At 38.0% G+C, this 16,775-nt stretch overlaps 1 protein-coding gene across 3 annotated transcripts in view; it reads left to right on the top strand.

Annotated features, from left to right (window-relative positions):
- The window catches only part of LOC146562775 (ras-specific guanine nucleotide-releasing factor 2), a 45,469-nt gene that overhangs the window by 8,183 nt on the left and 20,511 nt on the right, over positions 1 to 16,775 (top strand). For all 3 annotated transcript variants that reach the window (XM_085294914.1, XM_085294913.1, XM_085294915.1), the window contains 6 exons: positions 9,666 to 9,772; positions 11,109 to 11,256; positions 14,504 to 14,593; positions 14,696 to 14,832; positions 16,079 to 16,195; positions 16,367 to 16,446. In XM_085294914.1, the coding sequence (XP_085151040.1) occupies positions 9,666 to 9,772; positions 11,109 to 11,256; positions 14,504 to 14,593; positions 14,696 to 14,832; positions 16,079 to 16,195; positions 16,367 to 16,446 (679 nt within the window). The remainder of the gene's footprint in view (positions 1 to 9,665; positions 9,773 to 11,108; positions 11,257 to 14,503; positions 14,594 to 14,695; positions 14,833 to 16,078; positions 16,196 to 16,366; positions 16,447 to 16,775) is intronic.

Here is a 16,775-nt window from a genome sequence, read left to right as displayed (position 1 = left end):
ACTGGTTGAGATTGTGATGTGACTGACTCAGTGGATTGAGATCTGGTGACTGTGGAGAACATTTGTGCCATGTTCAGGAAACCAGTTTGAAATCATCTGAGATTTTTGGCATGGTGTGTTATCCTGCTGGAGGCAGCCATCAGAATATGAGTACACTGTGCGCATAAATGAATTGACATGATCAGCACTCAGATAGGCTGTGGTATTACCAATACTCAGTTGGTTTAAAGGGCCTAAAGTACGTGAAGAACATTCGTAAACGTTGACATTCTCGTGTTTAACTGTACAAAAACTGGGAAATCATGTTTACTGCTTGCTACATTTACACCTTCTTTTAAATATCTATAAGTCGATCACAGGGAAGATCCCATGAAATGGCATAGCGTTGAGAGAGAATCAAAACTGACTTAAATGAAAAGGTTTTTAAAATTACATAAAATTGTACAATAGCTTGCTGTTAATATCTTTTGCCTGTGAAGGAGTAAATAATTCTCTAATAATTCTCACTTTTTGATCAGGAATCATATAATATTGTGGCTTGTTGCACTGTGTTTTCTAACCTCACATGTTTTCTAAAACCACAACATTTTAAGAAATGTTACAATAAATTGTTTCCCTTTGCAGAGAGAACGAGACTTCTAAACATGAATATTTGTACAATTTGTGTTTGCAGCGTAGTTTGTTAGCTTTGAAGGAGACAGACTAATTGGACTACATTGGGATTGAATATTTTATAAGAATGGATGGGATGCATGGGAATGGTGCAATCATTTAATTGAGTACTGTTTGAGTTTAATACAGTGTGTATGTGTAGCTACAGTATATTCACAGATGGGTTTCCTTTTACAAAAGTGAAAAGGTGGGGCGACACACTAGAGTTGAAGTGTCAGTGCTGACTTCCTCATGTTCATGCATGTGTGTGTAATTAGTTCTCATTAGAAAGCTCCTCTAGCTCTAAGTCCCCCTCTCTGGGTCTTGTGTTTTCACTATTGCGCGCATTAATTGGAACCGATTCGTCCCGTACACCCTGAGTCTGATTTGCTTTTCTCTGCGGGCTGATTTTCATTTTGCTGTTAAATTTTTTGCCAAGTGTTAGAGCCATTATGAACCTCATTAGTTTCAGAATTTAAAGCTGGCATCTAGCTTAAAATCTGTCTGTTGTGTTTGAAGTCTTGGTAACAATGGGAGCAGACCTTATGTACAATAAAACACTTATACTATAATAACTGTGAACAGTATCTGCTTTTAGCTAGTACTCTTACTTCTGTGGAAAATGTCTGAGTATGTCAAAAACTACAGATCTACAACCATCTGTAGGCTTTACAGGAAAAAGGAGAAAATATCCAATGAATGGCAGTTCTTGGGGAAAAATTGTTTGTTGATGTTACGGGTCAGAGGAGAATGGCCAGACTGCTTTGAGCCGAACGGCAGGTAACAGGTAACCGCTTGTTACAATCGCCGTAGAGAATCTCTGAAAGCACAACACATGGAACCTTGAAGCAGATGAGATATGGCAGCAGAAAGCTACGCTGGGTACAATTCACACATAGGCTCTCCAAAATTAGACAATAGAAGCTTGGAAAAACAATAACTGGTCTGACGAGTCTTAATTTTTGCTCTAACATATAGATGGTAGTCTCAGAATTTGGTGTAAACGCAAAGAAAGGATATACTAGAGTTTCAGGCTGTTGTTGGTCAGGAGGATATTTTTTGGCGTACTTTGTGCCACTTGGTAGCAATTGATCACCTTTTAAACACAGCTGTCAACCTGAATATTGTTTCTCCCAATGTCGGTCCCCTTATGACAACAGTGTGCCCATCTTCTGTGCCATGCCACAAACATCAGACTATTCCAAACTAGTGTCTTGAACATGACTCAAATGATTCAGATTTAGATCATGGATGTGCAGGCGACAAATCTGCAGCAGCTGTGCGAGCCATTATGTCAAAATTTTATTTTCATATAACATTGTGTCAGCCAATTTTTGTTGTTTTTTCAAACTTAGTTTGAGTTCTAACTGTAGTAAACCATCTTACGAACAGCATAGTTTCACTTACCTGGTAAATATTGCATTAAAATGTAATGTTTTTCTCCTAAATTAGATCATTAAAGGAAACAGGGGAGTAAAAATATTAACACACTGCTGTTTCTTACACTATACCGAGTACCTTTAATTTTACAGGGCTAATCCTGTTTATAAAATTTGTCAGGCACCATGCTGCTACATTTTTGGCAGGGTACATGTGAGAATAATATAAATTGTATTTCTCAGTCAATGTTGGGCTGATCATCATTCTCCTCAGATGGGCTTAGAATGTTTGTGGTTACTCCATAGGTTGTTGACGCTCTTGGAATTGAACCTCTGTATTCACAAGTGGTGTTATATCTGGAGCTGCTGCCATCTATTATACGTGATCCTTCTAGCTACAGGTATAGATATAGGAGATGTGTCTCTGACAAACTTTAGCATGAAGGAATACAACCGCCTGGTGCCTTCATATATGTTGTCTTTACTTATGAGGACTGGATTTTACAAGATCCTGTTAATTTTCTCAAGAAAAAAGTAAAACTGATCCACTGTCTGCTTGGAAGCCTCTGATGTTGCTCTCTGGGAATTACAGAGGAATCTCCAATTCAGTATCTCCTGCATTAAGGCAATAAAGTCACACAGTCACTATAACGCAACAAATGTGTAAGATGAGGCCAAAAGCCTGTTGATGCCTTCATATGAGGGATTTGCTTTTGCATGTTTAATTTGTGTGTATTTAACTAGTAGAGTAGGAGGATGGGAGTGAAAATAAACTGCGGAGGAGGGGAGCAATTTGATTAATCCCTTTTAAAAGAAATCTCAGATAGACAGGTAATCCCCAATCAGAGTTTTCTGGGGCAACAGTTATTATTGTATTAGTATATATACAGTGGGTAGATATGTGTGAGAACAGTCTGGATATTTTATTTGTGTATGTGAGAGAGGAAAAGACTGCCCCACACTTTATTATACAAACTTCTTTGAAGGAAGTGAACAGCATGGAGGGCAATAAAAAAACAGTGGGATGTGGGATGTTGATTCAGTGATTGTCACATTAGCTGGTAGCCTACATCATTAGCTGAATTCGGTGGTTACATAAAGTACCGCTGCTGCCGCTGCTGCTGTCAGATTAATGTTTTGTGTCACGTTGCAATGACAAGTCTCCAGGAAGTGTATTTTTAAAAAAAAGTTCATTAAAGCTTTTTGAAATTACAGAGTGGGGCTTACAAAAATATTGAAAGAAAGCCATTTCCACTGAAGTGAATGAAGCACGTCAAAACTAGCATTTTCTTTGTCATGTTGAGAGACATACTGTTTACTTTGATTGTGAAAGAAACAGAGAAAGAACTGAAAGCTTAAGTTTGAAGGTTGAAGAGAAACATCTTCTTCTCAGGCGTTAGAAAGATGACATAAGGAAGCTAGGATCTTAGGGGAAACTGATAAGTTAGGGCTGCCCAAAATGACAAAATACAGACTTACATGTAAATAGATGAATATTTATATAGTGCTTTTCTGTTCTAATTGAGCACTTAAAGTGCTTTCTTACCACAAAACCCATTAACACGTTCACACAGTTTTACAAGCATTTTTATCTACACCTAAGTACTTTTTCTAAACATTCACACGCACTCCCTCCAATGAATGCACAGGGTTAGTGTTAGATTAAAACAAACTCCCACCCATCCAAGCAGCTTTCTGAAGTTCACTAATCTACTTCTCTAAAAATTGTCTATGCCAATAGCTTAATGATCCCAAGCAAAATATGTACTTTGGATCTACTGATGAATAACAATAGAAATGTATTAAAAAGTTTTCATTTTTAGAGGGATAGCTGTGCATGTAAACAACTTTACAGTTATAAGGTAAAGCAAATCTGAATTATTGAGTGTAGAAGGTTTCCATGACAATAGTAGTTTTTTTTCTCTCTCTTGTCCTTGGAGCATTTTATGAGCAGAAAATATTAATGCCCCGTGGTAGCATAACAGGAGAGAAATGAGAGGAATATAAAGAAGTGATATGAGTCTGATCCAGAAGATTAGTGGGGAAAAAATAACCTTTTTTTATCCTTCCAAAACTACTTCTCACAAATTATTTTTTATTGTTTAAGTAGCTGATTTGAATCTTGTAATAGCAAAATATATTCAGGCTCATGAAAAGTATGAATGAATGCTGATCATGTGATCAATGATATTTTCATAGACGATACCAGCAATGAAATATTACTTACCCTTAATTACCTTTGTTATGTGTTGTTGAAATTATTAAAAGGTTTTCAACATAACCTTTTAATTCACACACAGCCAATAATTTCTTGCTGTTGTGTTTGAGGGATTGTTTCCACCACGAGACCTGCCAACAACACGTGGCATGAGATTATGTCTGTTTCACAGAATCACAGCATGTGCTTTTTTGTCCTTTAGTTTTCTTTTCTTTTGATCTTTCAAGATTGTACATATACACCCTCAAAAGCATACTAGAAAAAACGATTATAGATTACAAGAGTCTTGCATACACAACTCTGGTCTGCGTTCTTTCCCCCCCTGTGATGGTAATTACCATGCAGTAGGACTCAACGGAGACAGATTATACTCTGTGCTGAAATTGCTTGTTAATAATTTTGTCTTTCTGCCATGCAATCAGTGTGTCTATAGAATGACAGACAAACACCTGCTTGTATTTTCAGATGTATCAGCTAAGTAGCACTTTTCAGCCAACCTTTGTTAGCGTTTTCCTTAAAAACTGTTCTCTCTCATTATCTACGTGTCAATCCCTTCTCTTTATTTCTCTCATGTCACAGACTCAGCTACATTTTCCTTTTTTGGTTGAATGCTTGTTCTGTTGCATCTGCGCTTGTAGCATTTTTGACTCAATGGTGGCACTGGTTTCTTTTTTTTATTATTTGTTTCCATACACCTAAAGTCCAAATTACGTTTAGCATAGTGGTTTGCTTTTGATAGTCCTATGACACACAACTCCACACACTGTGTGAGGCCATTATTTTTGTGAATTGTGCACCTGTGTGCTAGCTGCGCTGCCACATTTGCATTAGATTTGTGATTAAGAAGTGAAAGCAGTAGTGTTGATATTTATAAACATTTTTCAGCTGCTTACTCATCACAGTTAACCATTTACAAACCATATTAAATCCTTTTAGGAATTGGATGTTCTGTACCTTTTCTGTTGAGCTACTGGATTAGGTTCATCCAACATAATGTAATGAAGTGTTGATTTTTAAATTTTTAAGTTTGGTCATGGGAGGACTCCACCAAGTCCTGTAAAAAAAAAAAAAAAAAAAAACGAAAAAACAAAAAAAAAAAACTAAGCACACTACAGTTTGCTTTGGATGAGGTCTGAATTTTGACCGCACAATTGAAACACCTTTTTTTCTGTTTCTTTCTGCTGTAGTTGTGCTGGTGTGCCTGGGATCATTGTCCTGTTGCATGATGCAGTTTCAGCCAAACTTTAGCTTTTGGACAGATAGACAATAGACACCAACTGACAGTTGCTATTAGCTGTTTATGCTGATATAATGTGTTTGGTTTGCTCCAAAAGTGGTGGTGTGCATTATAGACAAGTGCCTCTACCTAGGTCTTGTCTGTCTAAAGGAAATTCCAAAAATATAAAATGTGTTCAGTCTTTTTCTATGATAAATGCTAACAGCTAACGGAGCGTCTGAGATGCAGCGTCTGAGATGCAGCGTCTGAGATGCAGCGTCTGAGATTCAGCTCCGTTTTTATAGAGGTTTAAAGTGATAGTCATAATTTCAATTCTATTTTTTAACTGCTTAAAAACTTTGGTGACTTTTCCACCTAATAAGGTTTGACTCAAGTTGCACTTGTGCTGTGCATATACCAATGAACAAGTAATGTGCTAATGGTTATGTATACAGCTAAACTAGAAAAACAGCAAGCAGACCTACTTACAGCTTCACTATTCTAGCAGCTGAAACCGTCACAAACACCTGTTGTGTGCTTTTGTGCATAAACACAACTGGCTCATACCCTAGTCATGAAATTATATTGGGTTTTTGATAGCAAGGCTGGCAAAATTGCCTTTCTTTCATGATAAAATTCAATGTCTTTTGGGCTTCGTGTTTGAGACATGAATTCCAAACTACCCTACAAGTTATATACTACAGCATGTGTGACTGTGGAGTTTCTGCGCTGGGGTCATACTAATTTAACTCCAGTGAAGCTAAAACTTCTAATAGTTTGGGGTTTAATGGCTCTTTGAAGCACAGAACACTGATGCAGAAAATAGCTTTGAAATTCTGATATTTAGAATGAAGTGAAAAACTAAGGCCCATTTGTAGTGCTGCAAAATGCAATTTTTGCTCTCATCAGTGCAGATCCCAAAGCAGACGGTAGTGTTGCATCATTATTGGCTGTTTTAGTCCCCAATCACAGTGATTCTGCCATCTCTGCTTTTAAATATTTATTAAAAAAGATGAGTATTTCTGGGTCCGCCAGCCATTTTTGGCTAATAAATCTATTAACACAAATTTCATTTTAAGCTTTCATAAATCTTTAATAATGAGAAAAAGCTTTTCATCATCTGCACTATTATTAACTCGTACATGTGTGTGGCAGGCATTCATTCCCCAACATTTAGGCTGTGCTGGACTGTGAAAGTCATTTTTTTTGTTCGAAGAGCTCCTCACCTCTGTTTTCACAGCAGGTAGTTTTAAAGATTGAAGTGAAAAATGGTTTTGCACAATAACATTTTTGCCTTACATTGTTCTTAAGCTTTGCTTGGTGAAAGTAAAATAGACTTTATGTCATGCTGTCACGGCCCGATTTCTGCTGTTTCTCACATCAGGATTTAAAGAGTGTATCAGGGGACTGTTAAATTGGTTGCAAGTGAAATAAAGAGTGAAAGAGCACAAAAAAAGCTCAGTGTCTTTTTTCTCTTTTGTTTCCTCGCTGTCTTTATTTGTCTAAATGAAATTTCTTACAGTACAATGAAGGCCCTCAGGGATGAAGGGTACGCTTGAGCCGATTTGAAGGGAGACTGAGCCAGGAGTCCAGATCTGTACTGTAAAGTTGGGAAGCTCTGTGGTCATAGCTCAGAGACAGTCAGAGTACCATTCATGAGATGTGCAAATTCCTCCAACTAATGAGGACACAGTACAATGTTACAGAGCAATTCACTGGAATGCTTTAGGGGTCCAGCATGATGCAGAATCTTCTGTAAAGGATGCAGTAACATTAAACTTTAATGATTGCCTGGTGACAATTGGGCCACAGTTGCAGAAAAAACTTGGCAGAATGGTAGAATATAAATGTTAAGGCAGGATACAAAAATATATATCAAGCATACATACCATCTTTAGGATCTGTTAAGTAGCAGGTATAAATCAAAAGGTAGTTAATTACATTCAAAGAGAAATTTAGTGCAAAGAAGTGCAATGTTTGTATTGCGTAATAAGTTACATGCCTGAAAGGGGAAAAGGATAATATGTAATATAAACTGCACTGAGCATGAAAATTTATACTTTGCTTAAAGGTGCCCTGACAGGTTTTTTTTTTAAAAAACAATAGAAGTTATGTTTACCTTCAGTTTTTCTCACCTAATCACTCTATAAAGGCCTGAAGTCTAAGAAACTAGGGTATTGCGCTTCCTTCCACATAAACATCCACAAACCTTATTCTTTTTAATATTTTAAATTGTGCTGTAACTTGCATATTACAAGCGCACTGTGCCGCTCTCCATCCAATCACGTTTGTGCATCCGCATTCATGTTTCATGAACAAAACAAGAAAAATGGGAAAACAGTAGGTCTGTGGTGCTACGACTGGTCCAAAAGTCAATAGAGTACTACACAACTTTAAGTTTGTTTACTAGTAGATTGTTACTTATATGTAGACTTTTATATTTAACTACTATATGCTGAAAATACAATTATTGAATTAACATTTTTAGGCAAGGCAAGGCAAGGCAAATTTATTTGTATAGCACAATTCAACAACAGCAGATCCAGGATATGTACTAGCCATAGTACATATATGTCATAGCCTTTCTTTTAATGCAAGACTCTTACTTTTATTTTAGACTGTTGTGTTCCTGCTTTCACTTTAATTAAAAGCTGTGATTATTTAAGCAAGCATGTCAAAAGCACATTGATTTGTTCTATGTGAAAATAACAACACAGACATCTGTGTGATCAAAGGATCTTGAATCAACATGATGTGGAAATATTTGCATGTATGCAAATATAGATTAATTGTCATCTGACTCGTATAGTACAGTTGGTCAAATACATAACAGCTATTACGTTAGATGTGCAAAAGGTTATCCATCTAGAGATTTAAGCTCAATGTTTCACTTCCTGTTGAAGACTATTTCCTTTTATGCCTGAAATTGCATGATGGATAAATAAAAGCCTTAAATGAATAGAGGCAGCACTCGTAAGGAGAAAATGGAAGTGCAAAACAAGGCAGCAGCGGCAGATATTTTGTTGCCATGGAAATGTTATCTTGTTGGGTTGTGACACAATTTAGAAATATGTACTCAGTTAAGAAATGTTATGTAACACCTCCCTCTCCTGTCTCTCTCTTCCTCTCTCCTCCCATCCTTCTCCCTGTCAAAGGCTGTTAGAGCACAGATTATTGTTGATATAATAAAATACAGCCAGGCAGTGAATCGAAATGACAGATACATAAAAAGCTGAGATAGGGGGATAGAAATGGAGGAGGGTCTATGAGTGTGTGTGTGTGTTCACATATCCTGTCCTCAGTCCCCAGCTCATCCCCACTGCAGGGGCCAAAGCCCAACCATCCTCCTGCAGGGCAAACGTCTCTCCTCTGGACTCTATCTGGTTCACCGAGTCCTTACTGAGAGACACAAAGAGATGAAAGTACGAAGGGATGTGGAGGAGGAGGAGTGGGATTAGAAAACAAGAAAAGTGAGGATGCTGGTTGAGCGGGGCAGAGGAGGTGGAGTGGGATGATAGGTGAAGTGCAAAGAGAGAGAGGGAGGAGGAAAGAGGTGGTGGGATAAAGAGAAGAGAAGAGGAGGAGAGAGAAAGCCAATGCAGAGCTCGGTCGTCCCTGTTTTCCTTGACTAAGAATAGCAGCTCTTCTGGTAACCCAGTGCCCCAGGACATGACCATTTGAATAAAAGCCTCTATCACTTCACATAATGCCTAGTGTGTGTGCTCTACTGTAGGTGTGTGCCTCTGCACTTGCATGTATTGACATGTGTCTGTGTGTAAGTGTGGGGAAGTGTTTTGAAGGCAGTTACATAGCGAAATTCATCAGAGTAATAAGAGAGGCAGACAGAAAACGAGAGAAGGGAAAGAGGGAGGCAACGAGCGAGCTAATTGGCAAAAGGCTGATGGAGAAGGGAGCAATAGATGAGAACTGTGTGCTAAGCGTGCTGAGCCACCCATCCTCCCCCGTACTGTGTCCCTTTTTCTCCACCCTATGGGATAGATATTGCTGCTTAGTGTAAGGTGTGCCGAACTCTACGTGGGAATAATCTGTGCAATTAAAAGATAGAAAGCAAATACAAAGAAATATTTTAAAGTTGCAGCATTGGTATTATTAGCAAAGGTACAACAAAAAGACTTCTGTCCAGTTTCAGGGTGACACAATAATGTAAAAATCTTTTTTTCCTTCTTCATCTCTCTGTCAGCACTACTTCCTCATCATGTTTGGTCATGATGGACAGAAACCACTGGAGCTACGGACAGAGGAAGAGTGTGAGTGCGATGAATGGGTGGAGGCCATCCAGCAGGCCAGGTATGCGCACAGTACATTACTATATAAAGAGTACTTCTAAAAATATATTGCCATTTTTTAAATCACTTTCAGCTCTTGTCAGTATTGTACAAAAGTCATCCTTTATGTATCAGCTTTATATAGTAAACAGCCCAAGTCAAAAAGACACTAAAATGTTCAAACATTCAGTCTGAGAAACACATAACTATACGTAACTGACAATATATTTACCATTTTGGTCAATATACAGGATTTGTAAAGGGCTCATTAATAAGACCTGCAAAACTTGCAATATTCTGACATTTTGGTGAATTATAAGTTACAGAATATTTAATAGCTTTAAAGCATCTTGGGATTGCCTCTATTTTGTGGTTGGTGCTTTATAATTGCACTAGTGCCCTATGTATGAGTACAATTATGAGCTTCAGTTTTAAAGGGAAGTTAGATACTATCTACTATAGATTTTTTCAACATCAGGGTCCTCTTGTAATGAAAACACATTTTTGGTTACACAGTAGCATATATTTCAGTCATAAATAGATTTTTGTTATTCTTTGAAGCAATAATCAATGGGATAAATAATTATTTGATCTCCTGCTGAATTTGCAAGTTTGCTGACTTGCAAAGAAATGAACAGTCTCTATTTTTATGTTAGTTCCATTTTAATGGAAAGAGAAAGAATATCAACCACAAATCCAGAAAAAAAGGCATAAAAGTTGTAAATTGATTTGCATGTCACTGAGTGAAATAATTAATGAACCAAACAACACCATCCCCACAATCAAACAAACATTTTCAGGCTTTGAGGCTGTTTTTTTCTAAGGGCTGAAGGAGAACCCTCTTACCTCAGCAAGAACACTACAGCACCAAAACATATCACTGAGGTAACATGTACATGTACATGAAGGTCATGGAGTGGCTTAGCCTGTCTCCAAGTCCTCAGTCCTGTAGAAAGTCTGTGCGGGGAGCTGACATTTGAGTTTCTTGAGCTACTTGAGTTGCCATACAGTAGCCAAGAAACATGAAACAAGTCATGTTTTGTTTGAGTATCAAGTACTTATTTCACTTAATGCAAATCCATTTATACATTTTATGTAATGTGTTTTTTTTCTTAGGATTTTTGGTTGATATTCTGTTTCTCCATTAAAATGAAACTACCATAAAAATGAGAGACTGTTCAGTTCTTTTCTTTCAAATACTCATTTCCCCCACTATATAAACTACAGCAGCAAGCAGTGAGAGCTGCTGTGTTTTATGCATGCGACTACTTATTCATTTTTTATTTTTGTATACATTCTGTTTTCAGCACATTAATTAGCTGTTTATATTGACATTTTATCCTCTGTGAACTTTTCAGTTACTCTGACATTATCATCGAACGAGAGGTGCTGATGCAGAAATACATCCACCTTGTACAGATCGTGGAGACTGAGAAGGTGGCTGCCAATCAGCTGCGCACTCAGCTAGAAGATCAGGACACTGAAATTGAGAGGCTTAAAGCAGAGGTACATTATGCATGTGTGAAAACGCACGACACAAATGCACATAGACCTTAAAAGGTGGAATTGTTAACATTTTATTCATATCACAGATAATTTGTATTGTTTGTGGAATTTTGTTGGAAATGTTTTTTTCTTTTTTAGATTGTAAAATTCTTTCTCTAGGATACAGTTCAGCAAGTACATCTCAAAGAATTCAGAAGATAGCATCTGATTCTCTGCATTTAACTGCCCTCTTTATTAAAATAACCCCTTGGGTTCTGGACTAGCTGTCTTCATAGTAAAAAGCACACAGTACTCTGTACTTCTGACAGGCTAGCTCTGGGAGGCTGGTGTTCTGTTACACAGGTTACTTTGAAAGGAACTCTAGGAACTATATTATTAAAATCAGCTTACTATTATAGCATTGTCAAATTCTTAGGACTTCTTGAGACAGAAGTCTTAAGGACTCTAATATTTAAAATCATGCATGCTTTTTCAAAAGAACTGTAAGCAAGGATTTTTAAGATTTTTAAGCAAACAAATACCTTTATGCAGCAACTGAGCAAAACAGCCAGTGCAGTTTTATATGATAGGCAGAGTTAGGTAGTCACCACAAATTATATTTGAGTTGATGAATCTGGATGCCCTTCAGGATGAGTCATACAGTTTTTGAAGTTGTACAGGAGTCTTATGTCTTATGTCTTGGAAACTGTATTAACTTTTTCACTATGTCTTTAAATTGTATTTTGCTCTTGACAGATTGTAGCCTTCCACCAAGTTGATTTTAAGAAAATGTTAAGAAACTTTAATTCTGCGATTACCCTCCCAGCCTAAATCACAATTCAAGTCACTCAATAAAGAAAGATATGTAGGGCGTACATAGACCATGCTGGTATTCACTATGTGTGTCTTTTCTCAGGAAAGGTGTGAGTGGGAATGGTTTTCAGTTACCTCTGAGCGTAGGAAGAAAAGCCCACTGTTCAATAAAGACAGTCCATCAGTTTTATTGCAAACAGCTGCCAACCCCACATGCGATAAATCACATGCCCATGCTCACATACAAAACAAAAGTGACCTCTGCAACATTGTTAATAAGAAAGAATTACAGGAGCTAGAAAACTCCAACAAAGTGAGGTGCAGCAAGACCCCAGCACAGATTAGACAGCACATAGATTAGATTAGATAAAACATTTTTTTAAATCCCTCGGATGGGATCAGATTCCTGATTTTTCCAAGGGTAGCCCTAGTAAGCTGCACAGGAATGGGGAGTTACTAACTTCTGATGCACACTCAGTCATTTTGTTCTAGAAGCAGTCCTGAAATATGACAGAAAACACTCAGTTCAGAAAAGGAAACAAGAGGGAAAGAGTTAAAAAGCATAAAAGAAGTAGCTGGGGTAAAGGCGGGTTGCAAAGCCACTTGCAGATGCATGGGAACAGTAGGCATACTAAAGCAGTTTAAATGGCATAAAAGGGCAAGAGCTAAACGTTTAGCTGACATTGTGGCTAAATTGTTATCTGTGGCCTTCTTGAATTAAGCTATGCGTGATTTCATTAGAATTATTCACTGGTAGTGTATCAGGTGATACAAAATCTATAGTTATTTTATTCAGAAAATATCAGCCTGTAAAAATAAAGATAAAGTAATTGCATTGTTTTCCTTTTTAAACAATTTAAGTTATCATGATTCTTCTATCAAAGAAGAAATGAATGCTATGTGTGGAGCGCTGTTCTCCCAATGCTATGTTCTTCTATTTGGCACAGGAATTACCAGAAGGAACTGTAAAGTTATTCTGATTGTGCAGCTGCTCGACTCAAATTGAATTCTTGTCTGTGCAGCAGTTGTCCCCAGGCGATGTTATTTGCTTATTTGGGCCGGCTGCAAACATTTCCACAAATCAAAGCTCTGCTGTCATTGTCACTTGACAGCGCTCTGCTCATTTGCGTCAATAGCCGCTTGCAGAAACATTTGACTTGCATATGGTATTTCTGTCTTTGGGACAGGAGCAGCACTCTGTTTAGCGAATTAGCACCTAATGATGATTTTATTTGAAATGCTCCCTCGAAGCAACAAGTGTGGCAGATACTTCTCCCTAAAAGAACTGGTGTTATTTGTCATTGGCAGGATACACGGAGTCTGGCTGATAATGAAAACGTGAAAGAAAGTAATTTTATGTTAAGAAACATCTGCCAGTGCAATGGGACTGCTCGTGGAAAAAGAGAAAGCCAGTGTGCAGTTGGTGATCCATCTCATTAAAGCTTACCCGTGTTTGTTTGTTTGTTTGTGTGTGTGTGTGTTGCTCCGTGTTTATGAATAATTAAACCAACTAGCCACTGTAACTGTCAACAGTTGGCAGACATGCTCCTCTCTGCTGCCATTTGCATGATCACGCTAGTGAATAAGAAAATGAAGATGAAGCGCTGTGGCTGAAAATGTTTTGGGTTTCATCTTTCATCCTTTACTCACTATATAATAAACTTATACTGTCAGACGCCTGTCAGAAGCCTAAAGGTATGAACAAATAGTTGAGGCTAAACCAGTATTACAGCTCGTCCTAACCTCTGCTGGGTTTATTTCTGCACAGATGGTAGTGTTGGCAGGAAGAATCCTTTACTGGCTATGTTTGAAGTTGGTCATCTCTGGTATTTAAAACTGGTCCTCTGTATTGTAGTGAAATTTGACTTTCTGTTTTTCCACTAAGAGATCTGGCATCTGTCCAGCTCATTCCCTTTCCTCATTTTCAGAGCTAATGAAGATGGCATTAACTTTGTGGTTGTCTTTTCTTGCCTGCAGCGAGTAAATGTCACAGGCTTATCTGTCTCTGTTGTCTGCATTGAGTATTTCACAGCTGTAAAATCAGACAAAAAAAAAGTGACTAGTATGCTTTATATCGATTCGTTTAGAATAGGAGAAGATTGAACTTTCTGTGCCCTACGATGCACTTCAGGTGATTAGGCGCATGATGTAATCCTTAATTTGTTTACCATCACCAGCTGAGAGCCTCCATCTTCTCTCATTTTCTCTTTCTGAATGAAGGCAGCAGATTGTCAAAGATGAGGAAGTCTAATGCTTATCTGGTGAAAACACACCAACAATGATTATCGCACACACAAAAGATCAATGGTGATTCCTACAGGAATATAACGTCCTTCTAGAAAAAGCGGAAAGTTTATATTAAGTCTTATGGATATTTTTCTTACCTAACAATTTAAATCTTTTTTGTCAAACCATCTACATTGTGCTCATATTTGTGTCTGAATTTCTCCAATAGATTATAGCTCTGAACAAAACTAAGGAGCGCATGCGGCCTTACCATGTCTTCCATGAAAACGACGACCCGGATATCAAAAAGATCAAAAAGGTGAATGAATAAATATAGTACAGTCACAAAAACAAAAATAACCCAACTTGTCTGAGCTTTTTCATTTGTATCTGTTGTACTACTACGTCTTTATATCTGTAGGTTCAGAGTTTCATGCGGGGATGGCTCTGTCGGAGGAAGTGGAAGATCATTGTTCAGGACTACATCTGCTCTCCTCACGCTGAAAGCATGAGGAAGAGGAACCAGATCGTCTTCAATATGGTGGAGGCAGAGACCGAGTATGCAAATGCATTACGCCTCGAGTCACACACGCTGCACAAAAGTTGTCACTGTTGTCAAGCCTTAGAGCACATGATGTTATCTCACTTGTTGTGTCGACTATAGCTCAGGAAACAATGACTGTCATGATCTTTTCTACTGTAAGCACTGTGCTGTAGGGTATATATATCATATATACAATATATACTCTACTGATAAATATAGAGTACTTTATATATTGTTTTAATGTTGGTTTTTTTAGATTTAACAAATCTAAAGTGAATCACAGTCATATTTACACACCCTGATTGACACCCTGATTCTCTGGATTCGTAATGTTAGCCAAAGTCATGGACAGATTATGTTGATCACACGTCCTAAAAAACAAATGAACCAGCTGACCTGTTCATCCAAAGACTGTTTATTTGCTTCTTAAGCAGCGAGTGCATAAACTACACGGTCCTATCATTTTCTTTTCTACATGCCATCTACAGCACAATATTAAATATTAGTTCAAGCACACATTTTAATGTAAATAAAACTGCGTAAAAATGCCCCACCTTTCTTGAGGGATTCTTTCCAGCTTTCAAATTTAGTGGTTATAAGTGACAGCGATTGGCTGTTCATGTATCTGTATCCTTCTAGCATCCGTTTCTTGTCTGCTTGGCAGGTGCTGCCAGGGAGCATTAAACAGACTTAACTACATAAGTTGGGAAAATTATGAATGCAGTCCACAATAAAGTGGATGTCAGTGGATTTTATCAGTTCCTCTGTTCCCAGTGTGACAGTGCTATCACTCGATGCTCATTGCTTCAGGCCTTTTGGGAACGTGTGCTAGCATAATTTGCATCAATGTCCTACGCAAAAAGCAGGACTCTATAGCACTGGAACAGCTGCTAACAGTTTACGCTCTACCGACCTGCTGATGTGCTTTTCTTCCATAGTCTGGTCTGTGCTCACTACATGTTGACTGTTGATTGACAGCTGACATTTGACCAGTAGCCTGCATCATTGTGCAGGGGTGGTGGGGGTGCTACATACTAATATACAATGTAAAAAAATATAAAATACAACTACAAATCTAACAAATGAATTAATAAAACCAAGTATACCAGAGTATAACTTTCTGCTAAAAACAAAATAAAAGGAAATTGTATCATCTGACTACAAAGTTGGCACCCAATTAATACTATTTTAATGAGACATTATCATTAAAATATGGGTTAATTTGAATGTTTGAAAATTTTTCTATGTGTGGAATAACAGGTACGTCCACCAGCTCTATATCCTGGTCAACTGTTTCCTCAGACCTTTGAGGATGGCTGCCAGCTCCAAGAAACCCCCCATCAGCCATGACGACGTCAGCAGCATCTTCCTCAACAGGTGTGTATGTGTGCGATTAACAAACATGTTTTGTCCATCTGTGAGTGCAAATTAATCTCTGGAGTGTTAATTACGCATGGTGCACAAGCAGAGACAGAGACTGAAGATAAATAAATAGATGAAACCTCTTTTCATTTCTGTTTTCACACTGTATTCGCAACGTGTCTTCAGTGAGACCATCATGTTCCTTCATGAGATTTTTCATCAAGGCCTGAAGGCGAGGATAGCCAACTGGCCAACTCTGGTGCTGGGTAAGCTGTTACTTGTCCTCCCATAAAGCGCAAAAATCGCACAAACCCACTCTCTCTGCAACTATTCAGTTACATCAAGGTCAGGCTTTCAGTGGTTCCCTGCAACCAGTTTGTCTCATTCGGACGTCATACTTGACGTCTTACTGCTCTGTTCACTCATGCATACGCACGTTTCCCTATCTAAGTAGGCAACAAGGGCAGTTATTGTCTTGACAGACAATGACCACCCAGAAGGCATCCCATCATTTCACCTCCTAAAACAACCCCTCCCCATCAGATAAGCATCACCTAGGAGACGGACTGCTGAAAGATGTGGCAGCAAATTACTT

This window comes from Mchenga conophoros, linkage group LG12 (assembly GCF_057382185.1).
Source record: "Mchenga conophoros isolate Kocher_MC1m ecotype Shallow Benthic linkage group LG12, M_conophoros_male_GT1.1, whole genome shotgun sequence".
NCBI classification, from domain to species: domain Eukaryota; kingdom Metazoa; phylum Chordata; class Actinopteri; order Cichliformes; family Cichlidae; genus Mchenga; species Mchenga conophoros.
Note: the sequence above shows the minus strand (reverse complement) of the source record. Positions and strands in the feature narration are given on the sequence as shown.